This window comes from Empidonax traillii, unplaced genomic scaffold (assembly GCF_003031625.1).
Source record: "Empidonax traillii isolate 1590-97213 ecotype Southwest subspecies unplaced genomic scaffold, ASM303162v1 scaffold14:size4059594, whole genome shotgun sequence".
Classification (NCBI taxonomy): Eukaryota; Metazoa; Chordata; class Aves; order Passeriformes; family Tyrannidae; genus Empidonax; species Empidonax traillii.
In genome coordinates, this window is record NW_020955207.1 from 3,782,906 (window position 1) to 3,810,561 (window position 27,656).

The following is a 27,656-nucleotide window of genomic DNA, read 5'->3' on the forward strand; positions in this document are numbered from 1 at the left end:
TTTTTTTTTTTTTTTTTTTTTTTTTTTTTTTTTTTTTTTTTTTTTTTTTTTTTTTTTTTTTTTTTTTTTTTTTTTTTTTTTTTTTTTTTTTTTTTTTTTTTTTTTTTTTTTTTTTTTTTTTTTTTTTTTTTTTTTTTTTTTTTTTTTTTTTTTTTTTTTTGTGGTGGGCATAGAATATCCACTGTCATCTGATTAATTTATACTATTCCCATAGCCTTTATTCCAAGCAAGAGATTTCAGTAACAAGGCTCTATTCATAGTCCACAGCTCACCTCATTTTATTTCGTTAGGGCAGACTATGCCACTGCCAGTTTTGCAATGTTTTAGCTGACCTACTTCATGCTTTAGGCACAAAACTTCAGGAACAGGAAGGAAGCAATCAATCAGGAAAACAGAACAAAGTAAACCATTTCCCTAGCAATCCACATGTCTACAAGTAGCAAAGACCAAGAAGTGCCAAAAAACAACACACTTGTGGGACCAAAGATTTAAATTGATTTGCACATTTAGTGTACTTTTATGACTCAAGAAAATGAGAATGTTTCCTTGTGGGTCACTTATCTGAGCAAAGAGTGACAACCAGTGCCAGTGCAAGATTTGGTGCCACAACAATGTGTGTTAGAGAAAACACTTTTACAGGTGCCTGTGGAAGGAGCACTAAGTGTTTGACTACGTGGCAGAATAGTTTGCTGTCAACAACATACGGAATCAGCACTGGATAAAAAACATATCACTCAAGCAGACTTTTTAAATGGCTTCAGTATGCAATTCTGTAAGGTTGGGTAAAAGATCAGACAAAGGCAGCTCCTGCCACAACTCAGCGTTGTTACACTTCCCAGAACCACTCTGAGACAGAACAAGGGCTCTACAAACTTACCCCCCCCCCAGGTCTCTAACCTTGCATGCGCTATGAGCCAGAGATCAGAGACATGGAAACACTAATGCACACAAATCCATCTTCATGGAAGATTACAGATCTGTCTCACTGTGCCTTAATGCAAGACAATAACAAACTATGAGGAAGTGGTCTCATATCAACAGTATAGAAGTGAAAGAACTGCAGAGCCTTACCTAAACTCATCCTGCTGTTCTGCTAGCTGATCCATCAAAATCTGAAGCCGATCCCACCTCATCCGACTGCACTCTTTATGGAAGTCAAATGCTACGTATCTGGTCAGAGAGAGAAGCACCTTTTCAGATCACATATGTACTGCAGGAATGGTTTCAGAAAACTCAGCAAAAGGCTGATCTATAAAACAGGTAGTGACAGAGGGTTTGTTTTTCTTTAGAGATGGCTTCCAGCAAATCTGTGGCTTTTGTCAGCACTCTGTAATCTTCCTGAAGCTGCACCCTTAGGGTGCCTGGTGACATCATTTACGATTCTTTCCAAAATGCAACTAGCTTGGGGAAGCACACATTCCATTCCAAGTTACTCACTCTATACTCTGGCTAGTAGTTTTCCTCCAGAAAGTACACAAGGGATATGAATCTTATTTAATCTCATTTCATTTTTTTCCCCCCAGGATTCTTTTACCCTCCTCTCTTCCAAGGAACTGCATAGGGAACTTCTGTTCACTTTGAACCAGACACAGGTGTCAAAATGCAACATTCTTTCCCGGCACAATTCCCTTGATAGCTCTCTAGAAACCTGAGACAGGTTCTGTTTGAACACCTAACCTATCTCTGTCTAAGAAAACTGAAAAGCTATTGACCTGGAACAAGATTTTAACAGCCAATTAGGTTTCTGCAAGAAATGCTCTAATTGAGTGGTGCTTGATTAAACATTTGTATGTATATGTTTGCTGTGAATTACAGGGCATTACACTCTTCTCCTCAAGCATTTGTAACCCAAAAGTTATTATTTGACAAGATTTCAGGACTATGTGCATGAAGATGGTACATACACACTGAAATGAGTAACTGAAGGCTCAAGGCTGTCAGATAAACACCATCAAAACCAATTAACACAGAAAGTGAATTTTGGTAGCAATAATAAACTGGGGCTGTCAAACACTGCTTTGGAACATAGACAGACACCACCAGAACCCACCCTGACATAATTTTACAGCTTTGTTTCCACCAGATGACTTTATAGCAAAGATGCACAGAATTCCACAAGCTTTATACAGCTGAAGTATCAACACCAGCCTAGGTGTGAGAGCAAGCAAAGAGCTTGCTTTAGAAGTGGTCTTTTTTAATAAAAATAAAAGAAAAATACACATCCACACACCAGTAGCACACACAAACACACCCCTGAAGGTAGTAAAAGGGGCTTGGAAAAAACTCAGAGTATGTCAGGATTTAGAAGGGAATCTTGAATATAACCTGTGATTCTTTAGTTATCCTTAGACAGACATGAATCCTTATTAAACAGGATGCCTTCAGCCTAGAGGTGGGATTTTGCCTTTTAACATACATGAGTGATGATAATATGGTACAGTAATTTCAAGGACAAGGCAGAGGCAAGCATCTGTGGGAGTTGGATGTTAGCCCTCCCTCCAGAAGTTAATGAGAGCAAGCACAGACAGGTTGTAAAATTGCATACTGCACTCAATATTCCCACAAAGAGATGGAATTTCTCATGATTAAACTGCATCTCCACTCTCTTGGCCCATTATTACTGAGCTCCAGACATTTAAATTACTTGTTCCCCTTATTGTTCCCTCGTTCGTCTCAATCCTGTTTTGTTCAAACTCAGCACTCACTCCCTTCCCAAGTTAGCAATGTAACCAAGCCCTTTTGCCAGAAGCTAGTTCTCGAGGGCATGATTTTCTTTCTCCTAAAATGTGGGTGATTTCCACAGCTCTCATTGCACACTATGACTCCAACACCGGCCTTACCATTGCCTCTGAATTTCCTTCTTTATTCTGCCTGTCTCCTCTCTTTGTCCCGTATTTGTTTCACAGTCTCAATTCTGCTTAGAATGTGAGCTCTTAGGTAGGAAGGGGCATGGGTATTTGCAAGTTATTTCATAAAGGTGAAATGAAAACAAATCAGAGGGCTGGAAAAGGCTCTGACAGCCCTGAGGGATTCAGAGGCAGGGCTCAAGTAGTAACACAGAACGTATCATTTCATGTCACATGTACCTGACCATTCCATTTGCCATGCTGTTCACCATTTTCGCAAATGTTTGCTCAAGAGGCTTCTCTGAACCTTTTTGGTTAACCTGTGAAAAGGGGAAAAAGGAGACAGTACTACTCAAAGCTTGCTTAAAAGAACAACAGTTTTTTCAGGGAGAAAAAGTGAAAGCATACCAAGTTGACAATCACTTGCTTTCCATAGCTAATTATTTGCGAGTCAAAATGTCTTTGGAAGCCATCCATCTATAAGAGAAAAGAAATGTGTTGACAGATTTGCACTTTACAAGAGATCTCCATTATCATCTTTTTGACAATTCTTATAACTAAGAAAAGTGTTTGATGTCTTCTATTGTGCCAATATATTTCTACTTTCATCCTCCCAGTCCATCCAGCTGTCCTTATTAAACGTGCTACAGATAAGGGGTATTGTGCTGCTACTAAAACTGCTGCAAACAAGATCCAAAGAGAAACCACCCCCACTGATGTCCGGATTTTTTTCAGCTTTTGAATTCATCATAAGGAGTACAAAGACTCTTGCTACTACTTTTAAAAAAAATAAAGCTCAACCTAGTATTGCTGATTTTTATTCTTCTGATTACAGTTTGCTACCTTATCACACAAACATGGGCCAAAAAACTTATTAAAACCCCCAGGACTCAAGAAACACTCACATACATGATTTACTGACTTGCTGATCTGTGGCTTTGGTTTATACTTGAGGTTTGGTCTTTGAGACCAGAAAAAAGGAATTGATCCACGGGTCTGCAAAAGAATGGAAACGGCTTTAAACAACAGAATTTACAAACTTACTCGGCATTTAAAAATAAAGCAGACTGGTTTATTCTGTTAAACTAACTCGGTCTGTTTGTTTAGTTTTGTTTGCATATCTTATATAAAATCTATGTTTAAAGACACAGACAGAGCTATTTATCTTTGTATCTCAAGCCAGTGAGCAGTTCTTTACAGTGACTTTACCTGAACGAACGATGCCTTGCTCCCCTTGTAATGCACAATTTGTTCTGTTTCAACAAAGTTAGCAGCGTGCCCTTCTGAATCAATACCTATGTAGGAAAAAGACCCTGTTAACAAGCTCACGCTGCCTGCAGAACAGTGATGGTATATCAGCAAAAGACTCCCTTTCCCCTCCCTGTAAGTCAAGTCCTCACAGCAAAGAGAGCTGCAGAACGACGTTAAATTAAATACACCCTGGGTAAATGTTCAACATGATCTGCACCAAATTTAATGCTCAGTTTAAGAACAGTTCTGCTAAACATATTTTCACATTTCTAGCATTAGAAATTGTAATTTAATATGAAATAAAATACCAGTGCTCTGACACTGAAATATTCACAATTCACTACAAAACTTTTGCAGTTACCTCTGGGAGAATAAGAGTCAGTTTTAACAAACACCCAAACATGCTTAAATTCTAATACACATTCCTAATATTTTCTTTGGAGGAAGGACCTCAAGACAAACTAAGCATTTTTTTTTGCACAAGTCATTATACAGCAGTTACTCTTAAAAGTCACATGTACAGATAGAATTCGTATTATTTTTGAAATAAATCAATTTTCTATTTTACCTCTAACATAGTAGCGCACCCCAGCCCTGAAACAGCTTCTTCTGGAAACAAGCAGCCAGTCAAAACACTTGCCATTAATAGAACAAGAGTGCATAGTGATAACTGATGAATAACACTAAGGAAAAACCCAACACTTCATTAGGATATTTTTATACATCAAGAGGTAGGAAATATCAAGGAACCAAGTGACTACATTCAAAGAAATTTGTAAACACTTCTCACACCAGCAACAGTTAACCATTAAACCTGAGAGACAGTAGCAGTATTAGGATCAGTATGCACATCACAAAAAGACTCCCTACGGCGATGTCATTGATGAACAAGCATTAAAACTGCTGTAATTTTGAGAAAACTTGATTCTATAGAAGATTAACCTGGGTCTTATGGTCCTACTTAAAAAATCCATCTCATCTATAATTTCATTAGACTACCTTAACAGTTTCTTGCTCCTACTGCTTTTAACAAAAAATACCACTTCAAAACTTTTTTCTAGGATTTTAAAAGAGTGAATATCTTGGGGTGTATATCTTGCACTCATAAGTGCAATGTACATCACATTTACAAATGCCAGAACTAGCAGTAACAGACTGGCTCCACGCAGAGAAAAAGAGTGAACACACACTAAGTCTCCAGTGTGAGCTTCCTACACAAAAATTGTTTCCCGCCCAGGCTACGTACCCAAAGTGGCAGATGCACCATAACCTAGGACTAATCAACAAGCAGGGGCCACTGACAACAAGTTGCAGTTTTAATCTTGGCCTGTGCTGCTTATAATGGCACTTATTTGGTAAGCTGTCAAGTCTAATAGAGACCAGGACTCATCATGAAAAATTTCTCTAGGTAGGTTCCCCAGCTTTGCCCCTAAAAACTGAAACCTACCACTTTAAAGCAAGCCAAAGATCAAAATGGTAATTTTTTTTTATTAGCATACTGCAGCCTTCTCCTCTTTGAGGAAGCTAGATACTTTGTTTCAAGGTTGGTAAAGTAAACAAGATACAGTTTCCTTTTTCAAAACAGCATGTTTTACAGTGAAATTTAGATTCTACATTTATGATTCATTTATGATTCTGTCACACACTAAGCGATGCTAAAGAGCATGCTGACTGCATACATTGAACATCTTGATTTATATTTGTATTTATGCCAATACTGTTTGTAAAGAATTCAAAAAATATAGTATAAGTTGGCCCCATCCAGAATGTTCTCACAATTCATAAATCAAGGCTGAAAAATGCCTATTCCTCTGCTTTCCTGGAGAATTACTGCCAGGTCCTACAGCCTTTAATTTAACATTTCTACAGCCAACAGTTTCCTGCAAGAAAGGTTACCTCTAACCTTACCTAAGAGGTAACCTAACAGGTTACCTCTTACCTGAGCTGCTTGGCAATAGTCACTCTATCTTCTGTTCGCAATCTTTGTCCTTTCAATGAGAATTTACTACTGGCAGCTTCCACACACAAAAAAAAGGAAAAGATGTGATTTGTTATTTTTTAGAAGGTTTTTTTTTTTTTTTTTTGTGAGGAGCAAGGGAAATATTAAACATAGTTTAGGGTTTCTAGGTGATCAAAGTCTCAACTACCCAATTAAGTCTGTTATTTTTCATCACTGCAAGACTAGAACCCCAGTCCACATAGTTGAAAAAAATATATTTAGGTTTCTATGGGGAGGAAAAAAAAGAAGCTTTGATTTTATTGAAATAACTGCTAGTGGTACTGCAACAGTTCTGCTTAGGGCTCTTCCTAGTGTGTTTATCACCAGAAATCTAGTTTCTTCAAATTTCTGGGCTCTCTAAGGTGTTTGGTTAGTATTACAACAAGACATACGTTGCTTATGCTAATTATTTATATAGTGGAAAACAGGACAGAGGAAGGTGTTAATTGCACTCTGCCATAAGTATTGGGCTGTTTTGACAGTTCCCTTTTGCTATCTTTCCTTGCCTCTCTGCCTACTCCCACAACATCTTCCATTAAATGAAGTCACAGGAAAGGAGGACTGGAGATCTGCCAGCTGCTGACAGTCCTACCAGATCAAGTGATTCCATTTGGAAGCCATTCCCTGCACACATCTGAGGGGCCTCTGCAACGGAGGAATGAAGCACAGCGTGGCATTGCTCTGTCCAGTCTAGACAGTCCTTTTCATGCTGCCAGTACAGGAGCAACTACCTGGGACTTACAGTTGATCACACACTGCCTCCAGAAAGCATTTGGCTTACTTGCAGCATACAACCCTCCTCAAAAACAAACTCATGACTGCTTTGCTAAAAAGGCTGTTACCCAAGGTGTTGGTGCAGGAAAAGCAGCTGCCTAGGAGGAGCATCCAGGAAGCCTTCAGTAGAACTTCTTATCCTTTTATTCATCAACAGGAACATACATAATCACTCAAGTCAAAACTGTTCTCCCTTATTTTATATCCAAAGTAAATGCATCCTTATAGCAGGATAAAAAAGTACTTAAGCTGATGTAAGATCATCTGCCATATTAATCTTAACCTTCAATCCCACTGAAAGACAGTTATGCAAACCAAAAAAAGCCACTAAAATACATCAAGCAGAATATTCAAGGGAGTTAACATATGAGTGGGCTATCAATATGTAATGCTCATATATGAACAAACTGACATTGTGCTTCTATGTTATCACTGCCAACATAGCAGTAGAGCAGCCTCACCAGCAACCATTTTGCTACTGGACTACCCATATTCAGCATTGAGTTTTACAACACAAAAGGATACATCCATGCATCACTGGCGTAGCAAACCTATGGATCTGAAACACACAAATAACACGTTAGAAATATTGAACACTAGCAGCCACAAAAAGATAAGTGAGTGACTATGCTTTGCCTAGGAATTCTGGGATAGTTTTTGTATACTTTATATGCTTTGTTTTTTGCTTGGGGTGCAGTAAAGCTGAGAAAAAAAGGTTTAAGGAAAACAGCAACATATGTAATCCTTATTAGTAGGAGGGAAAAAGTGAAAGTCTAATCCTAATTAAGCAGCCTGGACAGAAAGCAAGCTGCTTTGTCCTCCTATACATAGCATTTACTCTCCCACAAACATGCCAGATATAAAGCAGTACATGCTAAAAGCCTTTTGACATGGTATTTGCTATACGTCCACAGTAGGACGTATGCAAGGACAGTAGTTAACAACACAGGATTTCAGTACGATATATTTATGGGATTAATACTCAAAATGTTTGTTACAGATTTTTTTCCCCATCCTGCCATTCCTGAATAATTTGGCCTTTCAAGAAAACTTTGAAGTTTTCCAGTACTGGTAGTCAGAAGTGCCACATCTCATCACCCAAAACTGCTCCTGTAGGAAGCCACCTTCTGTGGCTGTGCTAGGCCACGCTTCCCCTCACATATCAGTTATCTCCCTTCTCAGCTTCTGTGTTTTGACTCCTACGTCTGTTTTCACTAACCAGCCACACTTGGCTTTCTTTGCTGTTCTCACACAGCTTCTCTCCCATTTCCCAAGCTTTGTTTGCATAGCACTATCCAAACCTTGTACCCAGTCATATGCCTCCGGAATATGCACAACAGCCCTTCGCTAATTCATATCTTCACATTCCAGAAGCACTGCACAATCCAGCCTTTTGGAACAGTGCTGTGTAACGTAACAGCACATCTCCACAGGTTACTGGGACAGAAATAGAAGCAGTGCGTCATTCGCTTTGATAAATGCGAAGCCCTGATGGGGAGAGGAGGCTGCTGTAGTGCAGGCAATTCCAGAAGTTTAGCACATCTGATGTCTCCAATAGGAAGGAGCTTAGACAGTCTGGCCACTGAGGTACTACAGCTGTGGCTTGTGGTCATAACGCTTGTATTTGATGGACCACATGAACTCCAGAGGTTACAGTGTGCTAGTCTTCACCTGAGATAAACTGGAAGAATCTAAACTGTCAGTCTTACTCTTAATTACCAGGTTTATGACCTGTTCACGGGGCAAATGGAATTTAAACTGCACTCACGGAGGAAAGTGTGAGACAGTCTTACAAAACAAGTGATGAGCTGAACCTTGCCTATACAAAAAGATAACTAAGTAGCTAGAATTCAAAATCCTTGAGAAGCATGTGCTGTGCCGTGTAACTTCTGCTTTGGTTTATATGAGCAGGCATCTTCACGGCACGGTATCTTTGAATACAGACACTTCCAAAAGTCAGCTTTCTAGAAGTTCTACTGAGGACATGGATATAAAGTTGGAAGTTTGAAAGCAGAGGACTCACTGTGCTAAACTAGATGATGAATAGCCACGTTATACTAGACTCTGGCTGTCTGAAAGAGACAGAATTACAAAAAACTGTTGCATAGTTGCAGTTAAAGGGGATTTATTCTCTAATAATCTAATCATTACGAAGTGTTTACCTCTGGTTGGGCAATAAATTCTCTAAGAAGGTGTCCATTCCATACAAACCGTGGATCTGCCTGCAGCAAGAAAAAAAGCCAACCTGCTTTTAGAGACTGTCAGTTCTGTTTAATTCAACACAAAGGTGGCATCACAGTATCCATGCATCACACAAATTTAGGTGAACAGATAAAAACAGAGATGAAATTCCCTTCTTTCATCAACCTTCATATCCTCAACTAGAAATCTAAATAAGAATAGTTAAAAGAACAGTTCTCTCCAATTTTTAAGGATGTTGCCTGACACTTCAGGCACACTAAATCATCACCGAGCTGCATTTATTGGATGAGCTTTCCAGTCTTTGCCCTAAGTAGATAGCACTTGAAATTACCCAAAATTTTAAGAGCAGCAGCAAGGTAAAACACTTAAAATGGGTGGAAGGTAAAAACACAAGGAGTCCTGTATGCAACAATCAACAATTCTGAGAACTAACAGTTAAACAATACTCATAGTTTAAAAGACAAAAGTATTTGTATTTCATAGGATTAATGATCTTCTTCAACTCCGTGTATTTCCTACTCCTAATTCACCTAAGAACTGACTTGAGCATGTTGCTGAACACATTCCAGAAAGCTACAGGTTAGTCACAAAAGTGACATTTGCTGCAGGCTCTGGAGACGTGGTATAAATCTCCACTTTAAGATGAGGCAGGCAGACAATACATTACTGAGGGTGATGAGAATTAATTCAAGCTCAGTGCTGCAACAGTCCATTATCTAACAGAAAACAACAAATACGGCTATCTGCTGGAAACTGTTCAAATCCTACTTTCAGCATCTTGAACTAGTAGAAGAACATAACACATTTCCCTGGTGCCCCCATATTGGGGTTGTTTCCTTCTACGAGTACTGTTAAAAAAGCAACAAACACACAGATACCAAATAAAAACATGAACGCACCAAACACAGGACAGGCTTCCCTGGAGATAGCCAAGATTTCTACCATCCTTTTGATAAGCCTTTATACTGCAGCCATGGGAGTATGAAATTACACTGAAATAATTGTAACCATCTAATATCTGAATCTACTTGAAACGGATGCCTTTTTCATTATACTTTTTGCCTTTCAAACAACCTTCTGAAGTGCTACAATTTTAAGGGAAACCCTTCCTTTCATGTCAGCAACTGCTCTCCCTGCCAAGAGCACTACCAGAGCAGCATCTGATGACGCAAAATAGTCCCCAAATATAAACACTTTTTCCAATATTGAAAAAAAAGAACAAGCAAAACAATATAAAACCATACTGCTTCCCCAGCTTAGATAGTTTCAGTAACCAAGAGACAAAAACAACAACAACAACGACCAGCGACTCTACTGCCACCTCTCAGGCAAACAAAAAGTGCTACTGACTTCCCAGGTTTCAGTATTTTGGTGCTTAGGCAGTTTAGATCTTGTTTCCACTGCCATATAGTAAGTTACCAGACTAAGGATTCTGGAACTCTGGAAACACAAGAGAATTTCAAGCTCAGATTGCATTTGGCTGTTGTCTTTAAGACAACATATTAAATTCACGCTTCAAACATAAGGAATTGGAATACTTTAAACAGAATACAAAATCCCAAGACCAACAGCCATAATACCTGCAGTTCTATTCCATGTTATCCTGGAAGAGAATATGAAGATAAGTACCATTTATTCCACGTTGGATTCCTCCCCCTCCTAATTCCAAGTCAAAGGAATTACTTGCTTTCTCTCAATCTTTCTGCTTAGTTCCTTCTTATTGCAATTAGAAGTATTCAGTATTAAAATCAGAGGCAAACTTTCATTTATTTTGGATTTTTTAAATCCATATAAAGCAGACTGCAGAAAGTAGTTCTAACTACCTGACCTGGAAGTGTGACATCACACTGGAACAGATTTCAGGAATTTCATGCTGCTCACAAGGTGTGAGACTTCAGGAAGGGTGGACGAGTGTACTCAGCCACAACCCCCAACAGTTTGGATAAAACACTGACATCATTTAAACATACCTGCATAAAGTAAACTCAAGCCACGCAAGACTGACTGACAATTCCCAAGACAAAGATATCACACAAAATTAAATCCTTACCCTCTCTAGAAGGCTCATTTCCTGGAACTCTGGGCTCGTGTTGGCTAATCGTTGCAGTGTGTGTGTCAGGTCGTAGGTTGTTGAGAAGTAAAACCCATCCACGCTCAAGACATGGTTAAGCATTGATAAAAATACTTTATTGTCCTGCAACTGTTGAGATGAGAAAAGAGGATAGAAGAGCTCTCATATTACCATCAAAATACCTTGTTCTTATAAGCTACCACTACTTTTTGAAGTGATGAGATGAATTTTGCTAGTGCTCTAGCAATACATGACATCATCCAGAGATTACCATATGAGAAGGAAACCATGAGATTGCAATTCTGATACCAGCTCACTGATAACTTGCAGCTACCACACTGCAACCAAATTCTGCAAGAACAGTGGAGAGCAGAGAACAGTATTCCTGTGAGGCAAACAGCTACTGATATCAAACTAATATTAACAACTTCCAAGCAAAAAGGAAGCCACAAGTTTCCCTGAAAACCATTCAGTCAAACAGAAAGAGACAAGATGGCAATGCAAAAGAAAGGTTATAACTTACTGTCAAGACTACCCCAATAACTAACTAACCTGTGTTCTGGTTCAAGTTCTGACTGACCTAATTCCTTTCCTGAAAGAGCATCAGATTCCTTTCCAGTTCCATTGGTTAGACACCCTTACCTGCCGTTTACCAATCCACTACACATCTATTTTAAACAATCCTCAATCTTTCCCTCCCTCTCAAAAAATCAATTCTTCCCTGCTGGGTAATTATGTAATTGAACAATTCCATAAATTAAGCAAGACAGATAAGATGACAGCAATGCAGCTTATGGTGGGGGCTATCAGTATAGTAAAACTGCAAGAGAGACTTAACAGAAGCTTAAGAAGGGTGTACCATCTTAAAAGGAGCAAAAATGCACATCCGTGAACTGCAGATGATATTCCCAGTTACACAACTGAGTTTATCATCTTGAATGCCTTAATTTTATATACATCTACACACAAATACTACATCCATTCTAGTAGTCTGAACAAATCAGACAAAATGTACAGTTCAAAGAGCTTCTTAAAAAAAATTTCATAGTTTCATCACATTAGGTCCTGTGGCAATGGACATTAACATTCCACCAGGATAACATTCTCCACATTCCCATAATCAGTAGACCTACCTGAATATCAGTTAAGTGCAGCATGGTCTTTTTGTAGGACAGGATGTCAAAGTCCGTTGCTTTCCAGATCGCATGACCGAAAATCTCACCTACTTTTTTCTTTTTTGTTATTACAATCAGATACGTGCCTGTAAATTAGAAAGAACAAATTAAAAAAAAAACCAAAAAAACCAAACCAGATACACATATTAAAAAAAGCAGCCTATAAACATACCAGAAAACTGAAACCAATAGGAAAGAGTGAGGCTTCTTCAAGTTACACTTAGGACTTTATGTTCTTAAGAGTAAAGGGCTGGAGCAGAAAAAAGAAAATCCTCTTGCTAAGCTACCCACTTCTCTGTGTTCACAGAGCTACTCATTAAGTTTAAGGAATTAAAAAAAATAGATAAGATAAAAAAAAGTGTCACCTACTCTTACTTCTGATCAGAGACAGTCTGAAAGTCTTCAGGCTTGCAAATGCACAAAGAGGGCAGTGCTCTTGTATGTGGTTTGGAAAGCACAGAGCAAATCCAAAATACATGAAAGGAAGCATGCTTCAAAAGCCAAAAAGACCATTCAACTTATCCTGAAAATAATATTCATCCTAGCAGGTTTGAAATGGAAAAACGAATTGGGTTTCCTTTAATAATTTAAGACAGGAAGTTTGTTGTTTTCCTGGTTGCATAAGTAACAAAGCAAAAAAGCCCCATAATGGTGGGCAGTTCACTCAAAGCAATTGTTGGTAATACACTCAATACACTTGTTGGTAAACACAACACAGCTTTATTTGTAAGCCTATCTTATTTCAGTGTCATCTTGGTTTTGAAGAAAAACATTACTCTTAATATTGTAAAAGGCAAAGAATATTTATATTTGTTAAAGATACTGCCTAATAGCACTTAACTAAACATTTACTTTAACTGATACCATTTTTAGCTTGACAGCTGCCTACTAACACTCAGTGCAAAGCTCTAGAGGGCAGAATGAAGAAAACCCAGCTTTTAAGAGACTTGCATATTCTGTATTTTATTTAATATTCAGTCAGATGAACAGAAGTCATTACCAAGCCTGTAAGTGTTGAAAATTCCTCTTTAAAACAGTCAGGGCTTGTCAAGTACCTAAGACACGGGTATCCATTACATTCCTCTTACCCTGCAAGATCCACAATCTTTAGAATATGGGCACAGAAAGCTCAGTTGTTTTGAGGTCCTGTCAGAAGCCACTGCATTCAACACAATGATATTTTGCCTCAGTTGAGAATACTGCAGTGAGTGATCTTAACTTCCCTCTCCATATGGAGATTTTATTCAGCATGCATGCTCCCTATTGCATCACTTTCCAGACTACCTCAGTCTCAAACTTCAATAAAATCTACACAAAGGATTGTTGGAGTAGCAATGCTTACTTTCCTGAAATCTTACACTTTATGCCTCAGGTTTATTTTACAGCAGTGACTGAACACCACTGAGACACTCAGAAAAACTGGACAGCTTATTCTTATCTTATCCTACAACTCCCTAGAATTAGAATTGTTCCAGTCTGCCCTTTTTTTTTTTCATGTTGGATTTTCTGTGTATTTTTAGGGTAGTTGGAACACAATCATTCTTGAACAGCTCTATCTACTACTCTATCACTCCGTCACTCTCAGCTACTCATGGATCGAGATTATTGATTTCAAGTCAAACTTCACAACTTGACTGTTGCATCAAATCCTGCAACTCAAATTAAAACAGTTCAGAAGAGTAAGTAGATGAGGTTCTCTGCACTCATTTGGAGGGCATTCCTTAAAACTCGAACAACTGTTGGTTAATCCTGCCTTTAGAGCACCTACTGGTTTAAGAGGTATATGAACATTCCTGATAACCTGTATTTGGATACCTCCATCCTCCAACAGCCACAAGGAAAGTCTATCATACTGACCAAAGTGCAGTCTCAGGTAGCTGCAAATACTATTTTTGCCTTTAGAACTTCTTAAGTAACATATTTTGCCTAAGCATTTTTAAAGGGCACGGTTCTGTTCTCCTTACCTGCCACCAATCGGATTGTTCCCAAAATACCAAATATGGGCCGTGTAACAGCTGACGGGGGAACATCTTTCTTAACTGAAAAGCAGAAGAACACAACATCAGAACTTCAGACTGCTTCCTTCATGACTATACTGGAAAACTATTAAACTCCAAAGCTTCTTGGTCAAGTCTCAAGTTTTGCTAGAGTCTTAAGTACAAGAAGCAAAACCTGATGGGGAGTTGGGGGAAAGGATGTGGAAGCACTCCAACACAATTTCTTATGTTTAATCAAACTGGTCAATCAATGGAATAAATTCAAGCTCATTCATATCACAGTATAGCAAGTAGACTCCCCAATTATGTACTGTCCTGCTAGCTTCCAGAAGCTTTTTTTTTGAAACCAGCAAGACATCAAGGACAGACAAACCATAAGTGCTTGTGCCTCCCAGTTCTCAGTGCTCCTTCTGAGCCTCAGTCTATTTCCATTTCAGGACACACAGTTTACCTTTTGGCCTATCTCTGTAAAACTATCAACAACAGCACAGATAGGGCAAGGGACACAGTATGCCCAACAACCTACCAAGAGATCCAGAAGCTATCCAAATATCAATTAAGAGTCTTAGCATGTTTAATTTTCATATATCTACTTTTCTAAAGCTATAGAAAAGATATTAAAGAAGTTTAAAAAAACCAACAACCCATAACACCCACAACAGAGTGAGGCATTTTCCCAGAAAACTGCGAAAGACAATGCTTGAATCTTCCTGCTTTAAACACTGAATGCTGGTTCATCTGATAAAAGACCAGTAATGAGAGACTTGTAGACTAACAAAAGACTTGGGATAGCTATCTGTATGGTTTTGAAGTGACAACTTTGAAGGAGAAATTGAAGTATTACACTACAACATCAAAAATATGAGTGGGATGGGCAGGCACACTGCTCTTGCATGAAGTATACAAGAAGCCTAATAAAAGACAGAAAACGACTGCTTTTATATTAATCCTATTGTAGCATTTCTGTTTGTTTAGAGTTGTGAGTACAAACTCCTGAATTATCAAAAGGGAAGTCTCCCATTGCCTTTGTTTCATTGTTATTTAATCGAAGTTCTTTGGTTTTAAGCACTGGTTTCACATTCTTAAGAAAGTTAAACTAAAACATTAGAGACATCAGCATGTTGAAGGCTACTCACACTGACATTTGAATCCCAATTTGCAACACCAAATGAAATTTACAGCAAAGGTTTTTTACTGTTGCTGTTTCTAGAGGCTTTACAAAAAATCAGGTTTGAGCATTATGTATAAGAGAGCACCGGGACAATTTGGAAGAGTTACAGAACCCGAGCGTTCAACACTGTTCGATCCTGAACTTGTAGCACCAATCCCAACTACCCTGGATGATTCAGTTTTCACTGTTGTGATGGGCAGTCTTACCAAAAAGCCAGGCAAGCACCATCACCCTGGTTACCCACAGCATCAATCCCACAGCCAAAAGGCGTTTCAAACAAAGCTCTGTGCACGACAGAATACAAAACACAATTTTAAAGCAGTAACTAAAACCAATTCTGTCAGTACTATCTCAGTAGGGTTCTGAAGGTCTCCTTGGAGTGCCAAGAGCAAAACAGACAAAAAGGACAGAGGAGAACATATTGAGAAATACTGTAAGGTATTTCACCTGTAAGGGTGACTTCCGTGGAGACTCTGTCAATAGCAAGCACATCATCTGCTCCATCATCACAGGCTTCCACATAGAACTTCTCCGGTGTTATGTGCCTTTAAGAGAATGGAGAGGAAAAAAAAAAGGTCAGTTCAGTAAAACTTACTTTGCTCTTGTCTTCAGGTGGTGAAGAATAAACAAACCCAATGAATTTTACACCTTATTTCAGCTGCAAAATAAAAGTCTCACTGGACTACTTCCCAAAGGGTACTGATGTTGACAGTGCCAAAAAAAAAAAAAAAATGTCTGATAAACCACAACACAAAATCAAAATTTTTAAATGAAAAACTTCCAAACATGTCAGAAACTAAAGTACCACATGCCTAATGCAAGTCTAGTAAACATAATGTCCAAAGTGCTAAACACATCTGTTTCACAGTAGCCTTTTAGGAGAACACTGGACACAGAAAAAAAAGGCAAAAAGTTAAAGTAGCACACTAATTTACTGAAGGAGGTGTCTCAACACTAGCATTTCCCAGATTTGTCAGCCAGGTTTATGTGACACACATGTATAATCCCCACCACCCAAATCACACACTGACTGAATCCTGTTCAGGTTTCATTGCTATCTTACTCGTCCTCCCCCAAAGAAAACCCAAACGCAGTAAAATAGTAGCCATAAATTTAAACATAGTTTTCAGAAGTACTCCTTAAAAAAACACCTGTTGAGATACTGGCAAAAAAAGCCAGACCTTACACTGTGCGTTGACACGAGAGTTCTGCAGAAACAGCTTGTAGCTGTACATAGGAAATGCTCAGCAACCAAACAAAATACCCCAAACACTCCTAAATTAGCGTTCTTGACTCTTATAATGACTTTTCTTAGTTTAAAGGCTTGACAAGACACGGGGTCAGTTTTAAAATTCTTGTTCTGGTAACAGGGTAGATATTTTTAGGCTCCTTCTCCCTAAATAGATCTTGCACTTCTTCACATCTTGTAGGGGTTTTTTAATCCTTCAGAAAGCTGAATTAGAATCCTAATATAGATCAGAAGAGTCTGTATTGGGTTTGCAGGGCAAGGTTTTGGTATCAGGGGGTCTATAGGGGGTGGTTTCTGTGAGAAGCTGCCAGAAGCTTCCCCGTGTCCCACAGAGGCAACGGCAGCCGGCTCCAGGACAGACCCACTGCTGGCCAAGGTCGAGCCCATCAGTGGAGGGTCCCACACCAGAGCACAGGCATGTGCCTGAAGGAGGCTGGGGGAAGTTTGCACTGGAGGGGGCTCCTGGCAAGACATGTGATCCTGCAGGGGACACATGCTGGGGAAAGGGAAGGAGGTAAAGAAAATCAGGAATGAAGTTGAGACGGAGAAAAAGGAAGAAAGGGAAGGCATTTTTAAGATTTGGCCTTATTTCTCATTATCCTACCCCAATTTGATTGGCAATAAATTAATCTAATTCCCCCAAGTTGAGTCTGTTTTGCCCATGATGGTAATTGCCAGCTGATCTCTCCTGGCCCTTATCTTGACCCACAAGTCTTTCACTGTATTTTGTCTCCCCTATCCAGGTGAGGAGGGGGAGTGACAAAGCTGCTTCAGTGGGCACCTGGCATCCATCCAGGGTCAACCCACCACAGAGCCCTTTGAAAGATGTCTTCCAGACCTCTTTTAACATGTCCAATACCATACCTGCCACCCACTTAAAGCAGGGCCAACTTCAAAGTTAAATCTTTTTTCTTAGGGTGTATTTTGACTCCCCCCAAGGATGATGATTCCACAACCTCTCTGGGCAGTTTGAGGAAAGCCAGAGGACTCCAAATGCCTAACTGAACTTAAAAAAAACCCTATCAAACAAAATAACACAACCAGCTGTAAAGCAATTAACAGTTAACTGTTCATCAGATCATTTAACTTCGTTACAGGAAATTTAGTCTACGGGTCCTAAAATGGGAAACACATCAACAGTATTCCCTTTGTAAGTCAGCCTTCTTAAATCTTTCATGTACCCATATTAAATGCACACATTTAGTGCTTTATCACTGAAACTAAAAACACCAGAGTAAGAAATACAAACATGCAGTTCACTGAACGCTGAAGCCTTAAAACACCTCCTTTGCTTTCACTGTTCCTGCTTTTGATCAAGTGCACATGTGCACTTCTGGCTCTTTAAGGGAGTTTCATAGCAATAACGGGAGCTGTTTTTATGACGAAAAGCAAACAAGCTTACAGAGACAGAAAAGGGGTAAGACGAGCTTAAAGACACCTACAAACCCTCATTTTTTTTGAGTTTAAAAAGCAAACAGGATAAACTACTTAAGGAGTAGTCAGAAACCTACTGCTGGTTGGCAGGGGGCAGCAGTAGGCATTTTTTCCATAGGAGAAAGCTGCAGCTACTTAGTTTCCGCTGGTTTAGTTGAACACTTGGCTTTTCCTGAGAGGTCAGTTGACACACAAGATCGACACAGAAAACAGGGAAGAGACACTGCGATGTTTAACATCGGATCTCTTTAACGCAGATGCTTGTGTGCTCTTCCTCATTTGATTATCTCAAGCAAAATAAGTTGAAAAACCCCATGTGAACATCAGGTTGTATTTCCAAAGATAACAGTCAGAACAATAGTTTCAGTTTTTGAATAGTCTGTATAAAGAGCATAGTATGGCCAGGACATTTACACTGACTATATAGACCACAATGAGCATTTCCCTCCACGATCAGTATTTTTAAAAGCTGCTCTTTACAGTAGAAAAGGCAACACGGCCATGACACCACCGTAGTTTCAGCACTGCGATTCACATGTGCATTAGTTAAAGCCTGTTTCCACCCAACTGAGAAGCTTACAGGTGCCAAATATTTGTCATATAAACAAATGTTTTCTTAACCACACTCAAGAACAGCGATTTCTTCCTGAAGAACATGAGGTCTTTTGCTCTTGTCATCCACAAACTGAAAAGAAAAATGAGACAATTAAGGCTGCCAGGGCAAATTATGCCTGGTCTCTCAATACATGTCATATGCCCTGCTTTGCTAGACCAGCCCCTAGAACTTCTCTCTCAAATCCTACACCACATGATCTCCTACCACCACCGCTGACCTTTTAACAATTTTTTTTAATCACCTTTATCTCCTCTTACACAATGCCTGTAGTTTAAGCAAAGCCAGAAATGCACATTTCACATTCAAAGTCCTCCTCCTCGCAGTCCTCTTCAAGACCACATTTGTTGACAGAAGTGTCATGGAGAATAAAAGACAAGTCAACCCTGTTTTCAGCTCAGTGGACCAAAAAGGCTTCAGCAGCTTGCAGCACACTGGAACAGAATTGTTGTTGACTGTTTTAGAGCTCCAGGTGATTCTGTTTTGGATGTCTTGGACTGGGGGGAAGGCAGGGGTAAGAGGAAATCAAGTTGCCAGTCTACAACAAAGTTGACAGAACTTGAACAAATACTTCTCTGTTGGCATCACCTTTAAAAATTGCCTTAAATACAACTGCACAACACAAATTGGAAACCCTAATGCCCTGCAAAATGTTAAATTCCTGCTTCAGAAGAAGTGGGAGAACTGCTGCTCTTCAAAGTTCTCAACAGAAAGATGACTCACTTAGTGCTTGCTTCATTTGTGTAAGAAGTTCAAAGTTTCCTAAAATAAATACAGTTTAGGAAGAGGCTGAGACTTGAAGTGTCTTCAGCCCAAGTGCTGATTTGCAACCTTGCCAGTGACCAGAAAGAACTAGGCTAGTAGTCTCATTCTTGCTTAGATGACCTTTTCTATCATAAAATTGCTACAGTCAAGATGACTGCCTCTCACTTCTCTTTCAGAACGGAAGCTGATGAACATCTTATGCAGGAATAGGTTTGTCCACAAGCCCTACTCACTACCAAGTCTGTATGTCTGTCACAAGCTTAGAAAGACGTGACACATACTAATTTTACTTATCTTAGAAGGAGATATTAAATGCTGAAGAGAGGATCACTCACAATGACTAGGAATCTGCAGACAGATTCATTCCATTCTTTTAATGAAATAAGGAACAGATTAAAATCCAAATGCTAGTATTGTATCAAAAATAAGGAAAGCTGTATTTTACAGAAGCCCGTGGTGCCTGTAGTTACTTTCAGAACTGGTTTTCACACCCCAGGCCACATTCTGCTTTTGTATAACCTTCATATTTGACACTGGAGCTTGCTTTCCTCCTTGGCTACGTTGTCACTGTTGTCTAGAATCATACAAACATCAAGAACTCTCATCAGCAGTATCTTGCTTCCCTTACACCTTAACAGCACACAAAATCTTCACAAAATTTCAGTTCCTTTATTTCCTTTTTTTTTTTTTTTTTTAAATAAAGGAAAACCGATCACTGTTATAATGAACCATTTCTCACTGTTGCTAAAGAGCAAAGGGAGAGATAAATGCAAATATTTTAAATTGATAGTATAACTCACGATACTCAAGAAAAGGAGAGGTATTGAAGAAGTGCAACCACAAAATTCATATTTCAAATATTACTGAGGGTGATTTGGATTTAATGTTGATAATCTTCTCCAACTGAAACTGTGTGGCTTGCTGCCAAGAGGTAAAGCAACTTACTCTGTAGATTTCATTCCTACAATTCAAAGTTAAGGGAAAAAATTGACTCCCAACATAACAGAAACATAAAAGAAAAAAAAAAAAAAAAAAAACACAAAAAAACCCACACCACTGCTTGCTTACACCAAGTGTAAAGTCAGACTCATTTAAAATTAGGTGAGACAATATTTTTTTTTGTTTGTACATTTGTTGTGAAGTTTCACTTCAATAGTTATACTACAAAGCATCACTGTATATCAAAAAGATGATGCACAGTTGCCTCCCACATTTTAATTAGGCTGATCTTACAGACAGGAATATTCCTGTGTTCAGATACAGCATGAAAGAGGACCCATCATGCTCTAATGGCCACTAAAGATAGTACTTCACTCAATATCACTTAAGCCTTCTAGGTCTCAACAGCCAAACCCTTACTTCAGCAATTGATTATTTCACCATAAATACTTAACAATGCTCTAATGCAGGAGACTCTTTGATGTCAGCCCCTAAATACTCTAATAAAGCAAGACAAAAGCACATTCTGTACTGTGCGGGGATGCCTTTGGTATCTTGAGTACAGCAAACTTGTCTGCAGTGAGACACAAAAGCTGGTAGTTTGTGCACAGAGTTCCAGCAGTATGTTAAGTAACAGTGCTAACATGCTGATGGTTTCAGCACTCCAGAGATTCCAGATTTTCTAGGTGAGCAGGTGTGCTAATTATATGTCTCCCATAAATATTGCTCTCCTCAAGCAGAAAACAGCTCAAAGAACTGGAACATCTCCTATAGAGCAGGGAAAAGAAACCCAGGATTTAGAAAACACTAGTGGAAAAACCATTAAAAAAAAAAAAAAGGGCATGTATTAGAGGCACAGCTACATAATATCTATTTCCAGTGAAGTTTTACTTAAAATGAAAATAATTTACAGCTTTGGTTGACTTCCTGCTCAACCAACATCCCTGAGCTTCACCCTCTTAGACTGAGCTAAGAAAAAGGGATGTGTAGTTGTTCCTTCTAGAAGTATTATCCAAGTTCTGAAAACTCAGTTTAGAAAACTAGCAAAGAAAGAAACCAAAGACAAGATGCACTTTAAGGCCTCTCCCCAAATACAGCAAAAGGCACTGTGTTCAAGTGCAGTAGCTACTGAGGACTGACAAGTGCTTTCACAAAACATGTCAGGCAGCGTAACTGCGGGCAGGAGGAGTTAAATTTCATACACAGCTACTGTCACGGACTCACAGGATACTAAGATAAGTAGTAGCAAGATAAGTCTTCATCCAAGCACAAAGTAAAAAAAAAAAAAAAAAAAAGTGATTTTAACTGAGCCAAAACAACAGCCAGGATTTTCTCTTTTCTGCAAACAGCTTTAACAATCAGTTTTTAAATATTAACTGGACTGGTAGCTGCACTATCACCCACTAGTAGTGGACAAAATACCTGCAATAGCTGTTTGAATTTTACCATTTATTCCCAAGGCTACAAGAGGAATTTTAGTAGGTATAGCAGTGCCACAGATGCCAAGTATAGACAGCAGTTTTCACTTTCATAGTTTTGCCCAGTAACTGTTGGTGTAATTCAATCAGTTCCAACAGCAATACAGATTTGAGGCATCAGCATTTTTACTGGCATCACCTGAACTTGACTGATGACACAGGTCAAAGGACAAAGGGCTTGAACCTTGACTTTTGATAACGTGAAAAGCACGAGAGGTTTGCGTTCAGAGCCACAACCCACAGCTGGATGTATGGGATGGGACCCTGCGGAGCACTGCAGTCAGGGAAGATCCATACAGGGCCACCAGACTACCCAGAGGAGGTACAGCTGTACCTTTGCATAGTGAGAATGAGTAGTCAGATTAAAAAAACTAAGCCAAACACTGCTACCTCCATTAAATCCCCAAACTCAAGTCTAGCCTGGATTTCTCAGAAGAACATTCTCCTTTGACCTTGCCAACCTGCAAAGTTTGACTCATCACCCAAGTTACGGCCTTGTATCTTCAAATGCTTGGTTGAAAGTGTGCAGGCATACCACAGCTTGGTGTAATAAAAAGACCACACCACCTCGTTTTCCAGAACACAACTGTTTATGAAAAAAATCATGTTGAACTACATTTGAGACAACCTTCTAAAAAGATCAAAGCTTACTTTTAGTAAGATTAAACTTTGAATGAGAGAATTCTTTACTAGCCTCTATCCAGAGAAGTGCTTTTACTTGAAAAAATTCTCAGCAATAACAACTCTGTACTACAAGCCACTCAACTGCTACTTGCACAACTCACCTTCGCTCCTCTGCAGGCAAAAAGATCACCTGTTTAGGTGACAGGAGGGAAAAAAAAAAAAAAAGCTTTCTGCCAAATAAAAAAGTCTTTCAGTCATCACTCATCTTACTCTTCAGCAACACTCAGTTACCTCCAGTGCCTGTGTACCCTCACAACTATTTGATCAAAATAAGACGCCCAGTGACTTTGAAACACATAACAGCATTATGGCAAACTGTTTATACAGACCTCCAAAAGATCTAAGTATATTTGCTCTGAACCCAAAAGACGATTGTCAAATGAAATTTAACAGAGCATTAAGCACAGCAAATCAGGCTTAAGAATCACTTTCAGATACTGCTGCCTGGAAATGGCATGGGTAACTCAATTATGGAGTTTCAAGCTACTACTTAGAGGTCAAAAGCCCGGGAACGCCTTTAGGACACAAAAAGAGATTTCACTTTCAGCTTCAGACAGTCAAGAAGAGTCTCATGCTCAGAGTAATTTCCTAGGGAATTTGAACTGGCCCGTGTGAGCGTTTATAATGGAGACGCCTCTTGCAGCGTTAACTTTGTACTGCTTTTGGTTACGCAACTTCTTCTGCCGTATTAAAGGCAGCAAACAAACATCTGGCACACACACACACACACGCTGAAAGGGTTACATCCTCCTCCTAAGAAAGTATTTGTTTTAATAAAAAAAAATTACACCGGGAGGTTATGAGAATTTATTTGGAGAAGTCATAGCAGGCACTGCACAGGAGAGATCGGAAAGTTTAAAGTCATCAAAGTTCAAACTCGTTAACAGGCAACAAAACATCAAATCACACACACACACAAAAAAACCCCAGCTGTGCCACGAGAGACCGATGGGCGAGTACGCGCAGGAAATCTGCTGGCAAGCAGCGCTGCACACACACAGCTTTACACAGCGCCAGAGCCCTACAGCTGCCACCCACAAGCGAGAATGCGGAATCACAGAATTATCCGGGTTGGAAGGGACCTCTGGAGATCACCTGGTCCAACCCCGCTGCCCAGGCAGGGTCACCTCGAGCAGGTGACGCTGGAACGAGTCCAGGCGGATTTGGAATGCCTCCGGAGAGGGAGGCTCCGCCGGGCTCCTGACGCCGAGGGGAGCCCCGCAGGCACTGCCCTCCTGCACACGCGGGAGGAAAGCGGCGCGGACACGGGAGCCGCCCGCCCGCAGCGCTGAGGGATGGACGGCGGCAGGGGATCAGTGCTGTGTCCACGACCAAAGTCCTCCGCCCTCCTCCCGCCCGGGGCTGCCGCCTCGGGCCGAACCTTTCGCGGTCACTCGGGGGGCGAGGGAGCCCAAGCGGGCGGGGAGGGCAGCGGGCAGGCCGGAGAGGGCAGCGGGCAGCAAGGGACGGGCGGCCACCACTCCCCTCGGCAGCTCCTCCTTTCCCCTCCCCTCCCCTGCCCTCCATCGCTCCCGCCCGGCAGGTGCCCGAGCCGCGTCCCCCCGGCCCCGGCGGGGCACTCACAGCTTCAGGCTGGCGTAGGCCGCCGCCGCCGTGGTTCCCGCGGGTGCCGCCGTCGCCATCCGTGCCCTCGGGCTGTCCTGGCCCTGCCGCCGGCCGCGCTCCGGCCCAGCCCGGCCGCTCCCGCCCCGCCCGCCCGACTCACTGACTGACGGACGGACGGACTGACGGACTGACTGACTGACGCGGCCCCCGGGCTGCAGCGACGGCGCCCCGCTCGGGACAAACCTCCGCGGGCGCGCCGAGCAGCCCAGGGCGGGGCACCGCCTATTGGAAGGAGGGGGGGCGGAGCCGGGCGGGCTCGGCGGCGCCGCCATTGGCCGGGGCAGCGCACGAGAGCGGCGCTGAAGAGCGCGGGGACTGCCCCTCCACAGCGAGCAGGGCCAGTGGCGCAATGGATAACGCGTCTGACTACGGATCAGAAGATTCTAGGTTCGACTCCTGGCTGGCTCGGCTGCTCCTTTTTTTCCTTTCTTCCCTTCTACCCTTTTCTCCCCGTGTTTTGTTTTCCTCTCCTGGACTTCGGTCCGAGAGCGCTGCCAGCAGCCCCCACATTCCTGCACAGACCTAGGGCGGGAACACTCATGCCCCCAGCGTAGGGGCCTCCAAACCTCCCAGGGTTGGGTGGTGTTAACAGGGCTTCTTGCCCTTGGCAGCCCTCCCTGCCATGGGCACCACCCTCTGGGTTGCTGGTGTCCACCTGGGCACACTGTCTGCAGGGAAGATGAGCTCAGGTTTGGCGCAGAGCGAGCCTGGTGCACCTCCTGGCCAATTTCCCACTGGATCCAGCCCTCTGGGTTTGGGCAGCTTCTTGCCTCAGGGAGGGGAACCCACAAACTCTTAATTAGTTACTCCTATTTATTTGCTTCATACTAGCTGATAGCTTCATGCTGCTGCAGTGCTGCTTGGCCAGCGGTATTCAGGAACATCCAGTCTTCAGACAGGAGGCATCACAGCTGCTGATCCAGGGGGTACTGTGTGGCCACCTGCCTCCCAGAGCCATGGGAATGCTATCTAAAACCCCATAAAGAATCTATCTTCACGAACGCTGCAAAGGAGACCCCCATGCTGGGCCCAGAATCTGCTCCCACATGCAGCACATCCCTTCCCAGCTCCTTAAGCCAGCACCTGGGTCTCCCCAGATGGATGTCAGAGCAGGATGGCCTCCGATGGGGCTGCATCAAGTACCAGCTACCTATAAAGGACTGGAAACCCCCAGAGAACCCCACTGACGAGGTACTCCCACCAGCCCCTACTGCAGCCACTGATGGCGGGGAGGACAGGAGGAAAGCAGAGGTTGGGAAACCATCATTTCATAGCATTACTCCCTCCCTGTGGACTCCAGATAGCATGACAGTCATCATAACTTTAGGAAAGACTTGACTCTGAGCGTTGCTTAAGATACTGTCTTTAATCACTGATATCACAACAGGCCAGTGGCTTTGTTCGGCTACCAGTCTTCATTCTTTATAAATACTTAACAGCACAGAAGGAAAGAGGGCTGTGTTCACGGGAGGCTAAGGTTAGTTACACCAGCACAAATCCTGAAATACCCTCTCCCGGAGTTGAGCTTTGAATGAAACATAAAATAATTAGTACCATTCAGTATCGCTAGCCAGGCTCTGGATGTGCTTTCTGCATACAGAAAGCCACAGCCTGTGCGTGTGTGCCTGGGTCCCTGCCGGGCCATGAGCCGCAGACCTGCTGCGTGGGGGAAGAGGGCTGGTGCCAGCAGGGCTGGGAACTGCAGCCCAGCCATCCCTATACCAGGGCTGCAGGGCATTCCCACTTTCACAGGGCTCTATGCCTTGTGCTTCCACATGGGGACAGTTTCTTCCCATCTCTCATCTTGTCATTAGTGGGCTATGGATGCATATTGCCATGCAAGCTTCCGGCTGCCCTGGAAGAAGGTGGGTAAGGATTTTTATTCTCAGGAAAGTTTTGCTTCTCCGTAGGAAAAGGGTGGGTGGCAGCTCCAGGCTCTGTCTGGGCTCATGGCAGGACACAGAAATGGAAAAGAAAAATGAACACATGAACGCTCCACAATGAGAGATGCAGCTTCTCCCAGTGATGCAGGCACTCAAGAGGATGGGGGAAAAGGGGTGTGTCTCTGGCCGTAGCCCTTCCCTGCCCGCAGGTACTGACTCCACAGATGTTTTCCCAGTGAGGAAGCCTGGATCAGATTGTCCTTACATTCACGAACAGAAAGTTGCTTACAATGCACCTACGAGCACTTGGCCTGGGCACAGAGGTGTGAAAGGCAGGTGTCTCGCAGGCAGCGAGCACACAGCAGGCCCTCAAGGCCCACGTGTGACATTTTTTCCTCGGCAGCCACAGATAATCCTCTCTTTTGAATGGCCAGCCAGAGCCATACCAGCTCTTAGAAGCCCAGTTTCCCCCTTTCAAGGCTGCCACAGCACACCTGATGTTGATGAAAACTCCATTTCCAGACTAAGCAGCTATTCACTTTGTTGTAAAAAGATCTTAAAAAAAAAAAAATCATTTATACCCTGAAAGACTGAGAAATGTTTTAAAAGCCCCTAAATGAAACTTGGAAACTGAAGAGCCACAGATCTCTTCAAACGCACCTCGCGAGGGTGTTTGAAACTGCTGTTCCCTGTGTTTTAACATCAGGGCAATTTCCAAGATCGCTTTGATCACAGGTGTTTCTTAAGCTTTAAATTACACAAAAATGTCTGCTTCTTCTATGGCTGGGGCTTTCCCCTGGCTCTTATGCAAAAATCCGTATTTAAATGAGTTTCTGTATTCTAAGCAATAGAAATTTAACTGCATGACCTGAATGAAAAAAATCTCCTAAGCTCTGGTTCCTGAAAGCAGGCTTCAGGGAATTCACTTGAATAACTATTTGCATGAGAGTTACTCATTACCAGCACAATGGGACTTCCAAGGGTCCCTTACTCTAAAACCAGTCAGAAGAACTCGCTGGGGGAGGAATCAGGACTAGTTTTTCATAGCACGTTTCAGCATCTTAATAAATTAAAAGGCAACAAGGTTCATGTGAACAGCAAAACCCAACACGTATCAGCCGGGAGATAGGCAGAATTTAACAAGTATTCTGAAATTCTTCTGCAGAGCACGCAAAGCCTCGCACCTCCAGCACCAGAGCTACGTTTTATCCCTTTGGGGGAGCTCCCTGAAGGCAGGCAGTGAGGGCTTGCAGCTCCACAGATGGCTGGCAGAGGGTCAGGAGAAGTCTCCCTCCCCTGTGCAGGACGCCCCTACCTCTCCCTGTGCCGGACCTACTGTCAGGCAGCTGCACAGTCGGGGACAAGCTGGGAAAAATCAACAGGAACTCAGACACCCACAGCCTGGGAGAAATAATATCGAGCTTAAATGAATTCCAACTCCCAAAAACAGATTTGGTGCCAGTTAGCACACAAAGGGGTGCAGGGCAATGAAGTAGATG

At 41.7% G+C, this 27,656-nt stretch overlaps 1 protein-coding gene and 1 non-coding gene across 3 annotated transcripts in view; one reads left to right on the forward strand and one right to left on the reverse strand.

Annotated features, from left to right (window-relative positions):
- The window catches only part of SACM1L (SAC1 like phosphatidylinositide phosphatase), a 30,234-nt gene extending 5,893 nt beyond the window's left edge, over positions 1–24,341 (reverse strand). Inside the window, exons 1-13 of one of the 2 annotated variants that reach the window (XM_027892397.1) lie at positions 24,233–24,341; positions 15,934–16,031; positions 14,283–14,357; positions 12,277–12,404; positions 11,123–11,272; positions 9,033–9,092; positions 7,396–7,429; positions 4,666–4,767; positions 4,056–4,141; positions 3,756–3,842; positions 3,255–3,323; positions 3,087–3,166; positions 1,072–1,170 (exon numbers count right to left, since the gene is read on the reverse strand). In XM_027892397.1, coding sequence (XP_027748198.1) covers positions 1,072–1,170; positions 3,087–3,166; positions 3,255–3,323; positions 3,756–3,842; positions 4,056–4,141; positions 4,666–4,767; positions 7,396–7,429; positions 9,033–9,092; positions 11,123–11,272; positions 12,277–12,404; positions 14,283–14,357; positions 15,934–16,031; positions 24,233–24,291 — 1,127 coding nt within the window. In that variant the 5' untranslated portion in view covers positions 24,292–24,341. Of the gene's footprint in view, positions 1–1,071; positions 1,171–3,086; positions 3,167–3,254; positions 3,324–3,755; positions 3,843–4,055; positions 4,142–4,665; positions 4,768–7,395; positions 7,430–9,032; positions 9,093–11,122; positions 11,273–12,276; positions 12,405–14,282; positions 14,358–15,933; positions 16,032–24,232 lie in introns of those variants that run through there. The other variant, XM_027892406.1, reaches the window with a different exon arrangement.
- A 268-nt stretch (positions 24,342–24,609) lies between these two features.
- Positions 24,610–24,682, forward strand: TRNAR-ACG. Its single transcript has one exon. It is a non-coding gene; the product is annotated as a tRNA-Arg (tRNA).
- The last annotated feature ends 2,974 nt before the right edge of the window (positions 24,683–27,656 follow it).